At 41.2% G+C, this 11,537-nt stretch overlaps 2 protein-coding genes across 2 annotated transcripts; one reads left to right on the plus strand and one right to left on the minus strand.

Annotated features, from left to right (window-relative positions):
* The first annotated feature begins 243 nt into the window (after positions 1-243).
* On the plus strand, positions 244-3,136 carry LOC120425907 (ribonuclease Oy). Its single transcript, XM_039590526.2, has 2 exons — positions 244-578; positions 1,800-3,136. The coding sequence occupies exons 1-2, from the start codon at positions 511-513 to the stop codon at positions 2,710-2,712; spliced, it is 981 nt and encodes a 326-aa protein (XP_039446460.1). The 5' UTR covers positions 244-510; the 3' UTR covers positions 2,713-3,136.
* On the minus strand, positions 3,119-11,499 carry LOC120425906 (UBX domain-containing protein 1). The gene is made up of 3 exons (XM_039590525.2): positions 11,313-11,499; positions 10,663-11,256; positions 3,119-3,517 (listed from the first exon to the last, which is right to left on the minus strand). The coding sequence occupies exons 1-3, from the start codon at positions 11,360-11,362 to the stop codon at positions 3,175-3,177; spliced, it is 987 nt and encodes a 328-aa protein (XP_039446459.1). The 5' UTR covers positions 11,363-11,499; the 3' UTR covers positions 3,119-3,174.
* Positions 11,500-11,537: the final 38 nt, after the last annotated feature.

Genomic DNA, 11,537 nt, shown 5'->3' on the forward strand with positions numbered 1-11,537 from the left:
AATTATCATTCACTGTTAAAATTTAAAAAAAAAATCATCTACAACCCTTTGTAAAAATTAAAACCAAGTCTTAAAATTTAAAAATTTATGCTTGTCATAAAAAAATGTTTTTAGCCTTCTGAAAACTGCAGCTCGCATTTCCCACAATGGCTGCGTTCAAAGCCCAACCGATTTCAAACCCCTCGTCGCGGCAGCACGCAGCCAGCACATTTCTGACAGCGCCGAGCAGAGTTTTCATTTTATATTTTGATCGTACGTGACTCAGTCACAAAACAGCCATAAATCGAACATCTTTCCACTGAAATTCCAAATCCGGACGTAAATTAGCTCCTAAATTCTTACGACGGCAGCATCCGGCTGCTAGGAACACACCCGCGGATACAGTTGCACCAACCCGGGACTATCGTTTTCCGGTGGAGAGTCGAATCCGAAGCATCACTAATGCACAGCAGGTGAAAAACTTTCTCCCCTCTTTGCGACGACGACGAAAATTTGATCCGAGAAGAGAAGATGAAACTGGAACACCTGGCCATCGTTTTGGTGGCTTTTTACCTGCAATGCTGCGTTCTCGGAAGGGAGTAAGTACAAATGCGTCGTTCATTTGTCCGTAAAAAAAGTTGTTTTTGTTTATCTTGACTTTTTTTTGATAAGGTCCTATAAACAAATGTAAACATTGAGTGTATCCCTTTCACACCTTATGTCAAAGTCCATCGGAGTAAGCGGGATACACTCAATGTTTACTTTTGTTTATAGGACCTTATCAAAAAAAAGTCAAGTTATTGAACCTGGGCTGCTTTGTTGCCTTTCGTTATCTGGATGGAGGAAAAATGTTTTGATTTGCTTTCTTGGGCTGTGATTGATTACGACACCAATGTTGTGGCAATCTTTTTAGTGCAATCCAATTAACGGGGCTTTGTTGAATTTAATATGCGAATCAGTTCGAATTGAGAGCACCATGTTGATTTGATTATTGTTAATAAGCATGTTAACATAGTCAAATATGGGCGCTAAAATTTCAAAGTAGATGCTAATTTTATATTTGGATTCAAAGTTTGAAAATAATAATTGAAACAAGCTCGAACAACTGTAAAGCATTGCAAACATTTACAGATAAATTCTTTTATTTTCAGATTATAACCCGAAGTTGAAGGTCAACCCTAAATGTAATCTCAAGTAGTGCACCCATCACACGCAAGCAGCTCAACAACCTCGGAGATCATCCGCTCATTCATCTGTCACGAGCATAATCTACCGCATCAACGAAGCTGATAAGAAAGCCAGCTGACAAGCAGAAGGAGCTCATCAAACTGGGAAAACAAAAAAACTCAACAAAAATTATCAATTCAAACCAAAGCTTTTGCTTAATATCGTCAATCGTTTTGTGATTCGACCAAATCTTGTTCTGTGTGATCGTGGAAAATGGCTTCTTCGCCAGCTGACAAGCAGAAGGAGCACATCAAACTGGAAAAACAAAAAAGCTCAACGAAAATTATCAATTCAAACCAAAGCTTTTGCTTGAAATCGTCAATCGTTTTGTGATTCGTTCTTGTTCGACCAAATCGTATTCTGTGTGATCGTGGAAAATGTCTTCTCCTAACCTGTCCCGTTACTTTGAAACATAATAGGCAGATTGTTTAATGCATAGAAGGTACTTGAACTTTACGTCTGTGTTTGGGAAATGCATTTTTGCTGGTACATTTGTGCTTTCTTGATACCTGACATTAACATGGATATCAATGAAGTGCACATTCAGAAACCACCAATACCTTCTTTTACAAATGTCTCCCCTTTCTTCACAGTTCGTCCGAGGAGCTGTACTCGGTGGAGTCTTCTTCATCCGAGGAAGAGCTGGAGAACGAAGCCGTTCTCGAGGAGGACCCCCACTTTGATCTGCTGATCTTCACCCAGCGATGGCCCATCACGGCGTGCTACGAGTGGCGCGAAAAGAGTGCCAGCAACGTGTGCGGACTGCCCTCGCCCAGGAACATCTGGACCATTCACGGCATTTGGCCAACCAAGCTTAACACGATTGGACCTAGCTTCTGCAACAAGACGGCGATCTTCAACGTGACCGAGCTGGCCCCGATCGAGCCCCAGCTGGAGCAGTTCTGGACAAACGTCGAGAAGAACAAGCCGTACGATTCGCTGTGGCGGCACGAGTGGCTCAAGCACGGAACCTGTGCAGCGGCAGTGCTGACTCAGCTCAACTCGGAGAACAAATACTTTGGCCAGGGCCTTTCCTGGCTGCAGCAGCACTCGATGGCCGATGTGCTCAACGAGGGAAGCGTTACGCCCGGCGCCAACTACACGCTGTCCAACATTCACGAAGTCCTTACCAATCGCTTCCAGAAGAACGTCGCCATCGAGTGTTTCTACGACCGGGAAACGAAGCAACAATTTATTAACGAGATTCGCGTGTGCTTCAACAAGGACCTGGAACTGGCGGACTGCGACGGAATCCTGTTTGAGGAAGTGGCGCTGAACTCGCCAACCCTTGGAAAAATCATCTCCAACTGCAACGTCAACAAACCGATCTTCTACCCGGCAACCGTGCCACCATCGCGCTTCGACAAGACCCACCTGTCGCCGTTCGACCTGCACCGAAAGTTTCTCGACGAGTACAAAAGCCGCAAGGCGAAGGAGAGCCGAACGATGAAGCTGCTGGTGAACATCTACAAGCTGATCCAACTGCTAAAGTGGACAACCATTTGAGCGATTTCGTCCGATTTAGTTTATTTTATTTCAGCATGGTTTTAACTAATTTTACATTATCAACTCATTGAGATTTTCAACATTTTACTTAATCCCATCCAAAAGCGATACCTTCATACGTCAAAATGCAACTTTAGGACTTTACCAAAAAATATAAAAAATATAAAGTCACGCTAGCTTAGAAATTGTGAGCCAGCCTGTGTAAATATTTAACAAAAAAAAAACATTATTTTACTATTCTTTAGCGCGATTGGTATTTAATCGAAGGCTAAACGACCTGATTCCCAATAGTGATAGAAGGAAAAAACCAATACAGCAATTAAACTAATCAATTAAGCAGAAACCGAGAACCGGAGAAAAGGCGCTGCATTTTTTTCGAAGTAAAATAAAAATAAACCAAAACAAATAAACTTTCAGAACCAAACCCCCGATTTTATTCACCCATTCTCACATTCCTAATCTCTAAGGCGTCTTCGTGACGATCAGCACGGCCGACGGCACGAGCCCCAACTTCTCCAGCGGGGTGTCAAAGTCCTCCGCCGTAAACACCTTCCGCGGAAAGGTCGTCATCAGGCCGAACGGGACCGGGTTGGGGCCCAGCTTGAGCTGCACAAACAGCCGAACGGCGGCCAGCTGTTCCTTGGCGTCGAACGTCTCCACCAGGGTGGTTCCGTCCAGCATGCGCACCTGGATGCGGGCGTTGGTGTAGGTTTTGGGGGCCGACGTCGCCGCCGCCGGGGAAGACGATACCACCGGGCTGGACAGCTGCGGGGGTAGTGACTGGACCGGCGAGGTGGCCGTTTCGCTGTGGATGGGAAGGGAAGCAGTTAGCCGGAAGCTAGTTAAAGCGTGAAGAGTATATTTTGGCCTCATTACAATGCGGGTTCAATTAAGACAAATATGTTCAAAACTCTAGAAAATTTTCAAAGCAACCTATGATGGTCGTGGGTTTTCTATGCAGATAGGACCTTTGGAATACTTAATCTAGAACTAATGTTAACTCTGACCTCGGCCAGCACTGTCATGTACATGTGTTGGTATATGTCAACATAAAAATGACAAGTTTGACGACTTGACAAGTGCCCTATGATCACACGTCAATTGACATCTGTCAAGAATATCACGTTGGCAGCTCTGCCAACGTTGTCCCAATACAACCATGTTAAAGAAAGCTTAAATAAACCAAACGAAGCTCTGTTCGCCGTCTTTCTACAAACCAACGAGTCCACATCTTTATTAAATCCATAACGGTCTTTATCAGGTTCTTTGAGGAACAGATTACATGCTTTCGGACCGGATTTTTGCAGTTGCTGGCCGAACCGGTTGTCTTCCGTTCCGTCGTCTTTTCCAGCCATCACAAGAAGTAATACTGCAAAATGTGGTTCTGTTGCAGTGTATCTGTAACAGCGGACATCACTTCGACGACTGCTTAATCTTGGCGTTTGTTCTTAAGTAAAGAGTCTCTTAGTTTCATACCGTCTACGGAATTCGAGAATATTGAGAAGGACATGAGGAACAGCCGTATAAGAGCGCATCAAGATTGCGACCGGTTTTCCTGGTATCCCCCGGTAGGAATCGCCTATAAGTCCAGTAAGCAGCACGGCAGACCTAAGGGCCTCTTCCCTTGAAACTGTTCATATTCTTCTAAGAGATAAAATAAGCTAAGTAATTCACTTAAACATGAAGATGCTCTGCATTTGTTATCGAAATAGGCCCGCTTTAACACGATGAATTTAACAAATGAGCTTGTGGAGCTGCAATGCTAATATTTTAGCTTGAAATAACTTAGGACGGACTTGATTTTTTTTTCCTTGGCAATTGAATCTTCAAATGGATTGATAAGACCTGGAATCGACTTCAGTCATTCTGTTCCGGAAACCAGCGAACCCAACAGTTTCATCGAAAATTCCCACCCTAGGTACTTGAAGTTCACATCCGAGCTAGGGAAGCGCTGAGCACGTTCGGGAAATAAAGATTCGACCAGACTCTCTGGACCACGGTCGTGAAGTAGCGAGGAACTGACACAATGACGAAAGAACTAAAATAGAAAGAAAAGAAAGAAAGATCACCCGAAAAGTTGCTGGCAAATTCATATGTCTCAAGCTCGACATTGCTACTGGTGTCGGTCGAGACATGTTGGGTATAAATATCGAGTTCATGCAGCGAAAGAAACAGGTTGTCCGAACTCTTTCCATCATCCAGCTCAAGCAGCGGCACACGACAAAAGTGATCAAAGAAGATGTCATTCAGGTACTGCAAACCTACGGCATTGATTTGGATTTGAGTTGATTGAAGAGCTGTCAGTATTAATTTATTTTCTTGGTCGATTCCGTAACTTCTTCAATACAACATCCTCCATTTTGTAGCCATGAAGAGAGCTGGGACGAGGATGGCTACTGCTCGACCCCCCTGATGGAGTCGAACATGCGGAAACACATCTTGTCAATCAAGACGTTGATCAAGAATCTCAACCTCTGTCATTTGTCCGAGTCGGCGTTTGAGTTTATTGAAACTGGCGGCTTCGACCGATTTCTTGCGTAACATTAAATCAGGTAAAACGGCGATAGGGGAACTCATGAGTGAACATCACTTCAACCGACTGTTCGAAGAAGCAAAGGTTGCAGCTGGAGGCGAAGAGCCAAGTCGAAATAAGTACCACACAATCTTCAATACCGTGGTTGCCAATGTTGTTGTTGTCAGATGGAAACCCGGTTCAAGAAGTTCAATGATTATGAGTTCATTTGGGCTGTTAAACCATGACATCTTTGGTAGAACAACATTCTTTAGACGAAGCAATGCTCTGTATGTTTAAAATTCCGAACTCTATTTTTTCGTGCCATTTTCTTTATTATCTTCGACTGGATCTATACTATATTGACATATAGTATACTATAGATTGCATTTCATAGAGCTTAGTAAGAATCGGTGGTATGTAACATATTAGTTCAGTATTCTATTTGTGATCTACCATGGGGTAACCGAGGTTGTTCAGCCTGGTGATGATGACTGATGGCAGTGGAAGCCGATCTTCTGAAAAAATTGAGCACAAACCCGAAGTTTTAAGAAGATGTTATTGATGCGTTCGCTAAGAAAATTCTAAACTAAAACGTCCTTTGACTTATAAAAAAAAAATTATGAAATGTCCTGAAAAAAAGTTGAACAGGTATTTATTTTGACTCCAAACGCGTCGCCGAATACGGAGAAATTGATGTAGGGGGAGAGGGGGTAATATGCACCCCCGGGGCAAAATGCACCCCCTGCTTTTCTCGGTATTTGGAAGAATTTTCCGGGGAAAAATCATAGAAATTGGAAGCTTAACATTGCAAAACCATGCTGGAAAAATTTAAGCATCGCAGTATAAAAACAGCTCAAGTTATTTGCAAAACTTTAAAATGTTGTGTTTTCATCTAATTTTCTTTGCACTTTTATTATGATTTTTGGACAATATAAAAAGCATTTATTGATATTGTAAGTGTTGATGTAAGTAGTTTTTGCCATAATCTTCATTATTCTGTAGATAGATAAGTCCAAAAACATCAAAAATGCATTTTTAATTAAATTTTCTGCAAAAAGCGTGGTCGGGGCAAAATGCACCGCTGTGAAGCTCCTTAGTAAAAACAGCGGTGTCATCTAGTGGTGACTAGTGAAAACTGATTATACCCGGTGCATTTTGCCCCATGTTGTGGTGCATTTTGCCCCGTTGTTGTAGTGCATTTTGCCCCAATGTTGCGGTGCATATTGCCCCGCATGATTGTTTGAAATAAATCAAAAATGTTTTTAGAAATTTGATATTTTCGAACAATTTAGAGGTTTTTTAAGACTTTTTTCACATGGATGACGAAGAATAATAGTTGTTTTAGAACATCGAACAAAATTCTTCCACAGTAATGCTGTAATGGTTGAGAAATCACAGTTTTCCCTTAGAAGGTGCATATTACCCCCTCTCCCCCTATATGAGAGGAAGAGGCTCTAAAGACGCTATAATCGCAATTCGCAATTTTCAGTGTAAGAACGGGCCTTGACCGATCTTATGCACCAGGTTCCCGACGAACACGCACTGCCCTTACACCTACATCTCACCCTTGCTCTGAGTCAGTACGAGCAACACGCTAGAACACGCTTTGAGTGTTCGTGCCAGGCATGCACACCTTCTTTTCCGGTTACGCATTTTAACTCGGCCGGGGGTGGTACATTACGTAGGGTTTGATGTAAGTATAAGCGCCTAACCATTTATAGTGTGCCTATCAATTCTCATTAAAGCAAGTACTGTTTTATTTTTAGTTTGAATTCAAAAACTAATTGTTATTTTACTGTGTATTGTTTTCTCCTGAAATCTTCCCTAATGTTGAGTCGTGTTTATCTGTTGCTATTTCTTTTGTCGCGGTGTTTTGTTACAATATTTTGGTCCTAAGCATTTTAGAAAAGTTTTTCAAAAGTACAATAGTAATATTTGTGTTAATCCTTTAATCATTCCATTAATTGAGTAAGGGCTCGAACCTCACTTGCTTAAGAAAAAGGTGAAGTTTCAAAACAATGGACAGTGAAGGAAATATACTATGTAAAGAATCAATAGTAAAAGAAAGATAGTAATTTATTAAGTAGATAAATAAATTAACAATAGTTAATAAATAGAGGTAACATACAAGCTTATATTGTATTGAGGGCAATTTACAGGGAAGATGAAAAATTATTCAAATAGATAAATAAAGAAAAGGCACATGATAAACAAAATTGACATCGCTGCCAAATTAAGGGAAAACAGACAGTTTGGTACAGCAGCATCAATTGGTAAAAAAGAGTGGAAAAGCGTTGAGAAATAAGAGAATCAAATAAGTAAAATCGAAATCAAATGGAGGAAAGTAAACAGAAGCCGTTTAAGAAAATCAGTGAAACAAAATAAACAGAAGATAGCTGTTAGCTGGAAATGGAAAGGAGAGAAACCCCGTTCTGTGACGTTCAGGTACATCCACAGCAGTTGACTCAACATACTGCGAATCAAAACAATACCGTCTACAATCACAAATTACTTCCCTTTCCCACATTGACGCGCCCCTTTCTTTTAGCCGTCTCCACTCTGACCCTCGCTGGTCAAAGGTTTACGAGTCGTTTCCACAGACCACCAGTTAGGTTACACCTTGTCATCATGATGACTAAACCAAGCCAACGTGGAGGTAAGAAAATAGGACACTTGCAAGGTAGCAGAGCCATGCTGTTTTGTCCAAACAGCACTACGGATGTAGTTGGGCTTCTTCCGGGATGTTCCTCGCCTGGGTGTCAACCGACGAGTATCATCAGTATCATGCACCCTTGGCCTGCACAATTTTTGGTCCTAAGCATGTTATAAAAGTTTACCAAAAGTACAATAGTAATATTTGTGTTAATCCTGTAACCATTCCATAAATTGAGTAAGGGCTCAAACCTCACTTGTTGAAAAAAGGGGTGAAGATTGAAAACAATAGACAGTAAGCGAGAATATATTTTACAAAAATTAAGAATCAATAGTTAGAGAATGATGATTGTATTTAAAAAAAATAAAAATGAGAAGCTGAAGAGTAGATGTAAAATTAGACAATAGTTAATAAATAGGGATTAAAAAAAAGATTATAGTAATGATAATTTATAGGACAGATAAAGAATTATTCAAATAAAAAAATTCGCAATAAAATCAAAAAAGATTAGGCAAATGATAAATAGACTTGATATTACTAGTAAATTAAGGAAAAGTATATTTTTATGGAAAAAAAAAAACAAAGTTTGTTACAGCAGTATCAATTGGTAAAAAAGAGTGGAAAAGCTTTAAGAGATAAGAGAATCAAAAGTTAATAAAATCAAAATCAAATTCGCAATTCGCAATTCGCAATTTTCAGTGTAAGAACGGGCCTTGACCGATCTTATGCACCAGGTTCCCGACGAACACGCACTGCCCTTACACCTACATCTCACCCTTGCTCTGAGTCAGTACGAGCAACACGCTAGAACACGCTTTGAGTGTTCGTGCCAGGCATGCACACCTTCTTTTCCGGTTACGCATTTTAACTCGGCCGGGGGTGGTACATTACGTAGGGTTTGATGTAAGTATAAGCGCCTAACCATTTAAAGTGTGCCTATCAACTTTCATTAAAGCAAAAACTGTTTTATTTTTAGTTTGAATTCAAAAACGAGTTGTTATTTTACTGTGTATTGTTTTTTTTCCTGAAATCTTTCCTAGTGTTGAGTCGTGTTTATCTGTTGCTATTTCTTTTGTCGCGGTGTTTTGTTACAATTTTTGGTCCTAAGCATGTTATAAAAGTTTACCAAAAGTACAATAGTAATATTTGTGTTAATCCTTTAACCATTCCATAAATTGAGTAAGGGGATTGAAAACAATAGACAGTTAAAGAGAATATATTTTATAAAAATAAAGAATCAATAGTAAGAGAATGAGCTATTGAGAGAAAAAGCTTTGATTATAGTAATAATAATTTATAGGACAGATAAAAAATTATTCAAATAAATAAATTCGCAAAAAAAAACAAAAATCAAAAAAAATTAGGCAAATGATAAATAGACTAGTACATTAAGGAAAAGTATATTTTTAAGGAAAAAAAAAACAAAGTTTGTTACAGCAGTATCAATTGGTAAAAATAGAGTGGAAAAGCTTTGAGAGATAAGAGAATCAAAAGTTAGGTAGTGAAAATCAAATGATATTAAATAGAAGAATCAGTGAAAAAGTGGGAATCAGTAGAGCAGTAGACCCCCCAGTAGAGATAGGTAGTAGCTGAGAATGAAGAAAAGAGAAAACCCCGTTGTGCGATGTTTCAGGTACATCCACAGCAGTTGACTCAACATACTGCGAATCAAAACAATACCGTCTACAATCACAAATTACTACCCTTTCCCACATTGTCGCGCCCCTTTCTTTCAGCCGTCTCGACTCTGACCCGCGGTGATCAAAGGTTTACGATCCGTTTCCACAGGCCACCAGCTAGGTCATCATGAAAACCAAGCCAACGTGGAGGTAAGAAAATAGGACACTCGCAAGGAACCAGAGCTATACTGTTCTGATCAAGATAATTCGGATGATCTAACAGAACTACGGAAGTAGTTAGTTGCGCTCCTTCCAGGATGTTCCTTACCAGGACGTCAACCGAAGAGCACGCAACAAGATCAGTGCCATTGCATGCTCTTAGGTATCAATCCTTGGCCGGCAGGAAGACGCTATAATCACAGACAAAAAAAATATTTTCAAAATAGTCTCTCATACACTATTTTAAAACGTTACTTTATATACCTCAAGGTGGTTGATGCCTTCCTCACATTAATATACTTAAGATAGGGTATTCAAATCTTTAATCTTTTAGGCTTAACGGAGAGGTCTTTTGATTACACATCTTATGATGGGTCACTTGATGGATCCGCTTATCTTTATTATCAAAATATCTCAGATCCGGCCTCAAAGAAGTGTATTAATAACACTTATGTGCTAAAAACTTTTGATAGGGTTATCCGATCTTCTTTTGGGCTCGTTGGAAAGGTCTTTTAAATAGTTTTCAAAAAATGTATAACAGGACGGGTTTTCTAACAAAAATCACCTTTTTTACGAAAATCCGGGCTGTCTTCAATTTTTAGCATAGCTTTTAAAGTAGGTACTTTACTAAACTTCATAATTTTCAATAGGGACTTATGGGACCCCAAGACGAATCGAATGAGACTAAAACGGTCCAAATCGGTTCAGCCAGTTCTGAGATATTTGAGTGATAACATTTCGGTGCAAACATCCACATCGAAACACACACATACAAGACATTTGTTCAGTTTTTGATTCTGAGTCGATATGTATACGTGAAGGTGGGTCTAGGAGGGCAAATTAAGAAATTCATGTTTGGAGTGATTTTATAGCCTTTTCCTCAGTAAGGCGAGGAAGGCTAAACCAAATTTCATCTTTAATGTGACCCATTTCCCGTAACTCACCCAGCCTGTTTGGCCCTCCGGGCCGCCTTGTCCGCCTCGATCTGTGCCTTCACCCGGTCCCGGGCCGCCTTCTCCTCCGCCTTTTCCCTGCGCCGCTGGTCCATGATCTTCTTCATCTCCTGCTCCTCCATTTTGCGCTTCGCCTCCAGCATGTCCTTGCCCGACTTGATGCGCAGCCGTTCCCGCTCGAGGGCCTCCTTCTTTTCGTTTTCCTCGCGCTCCTGGCGCTTTCGTTTCATCTTGTCCTCCAGCAGGGCCAGCTGTGCCTTTTTCTCCTCTTCCGTGAGCGGTTTTTTCTCCTCGGTCGATTCCGAGAAGCTGCTGTGCTGGGTCTTGGCAGCATGGAACTCGACCTCCTCCTGGGATTTGAACAGCTTGCCACACTCGTCACATTTGAGCGACTTGGCCACCTGAGCCGGCTCATCGGCAGCAGCAGCAGCAGCGGAAGCCTCTGTCGGGACTGCTCCGTCTTCTGGTGCTGGAGCCGACGATGCTCCGCTGCTGCTCGAGGGAATGTCCTCGTCGGCGTGAGCCAGCAGCCACTCCATGGCCGCTTCGACGCCCTTGTTGTTCGTCACCTGGATGGCTCGCTCGCTGCGAAGGAAGAACCGGGTTAGGTTTGTTTCAGCCGAGAAGACAAGTAAACTTACGCTCTTTCTTTGGGGAATCCCATGTCCATGAGAGTTTGGATGTCGGACATTGTGGCTAGTACGAAAATACACCAAAAATCACGAACAAATCACTACTTTTATCAATAATTCCCTTTAATTGCGAAAAAGGATTCGAGGCAACAACCGCTGAGTTGTGTTTTTTGGAAATCACAAACTGACACTGACAGCAGTTTCAACTCAACTGGGTCATTTCCAAATGACAGT

This window comes from Culex pipiens, chromosome 2 (genome assembly GCF_016801865.2).
Source record: "Culex pipiens pallens isolate TS chromosome 2, TS_CPP_V2, whole genome shotgun sequence".
NCBI lineage: Eukaryota > Metazoa > Arthropoda > Insecta > Diptera > Culicidae > Culex > Culex pipiens.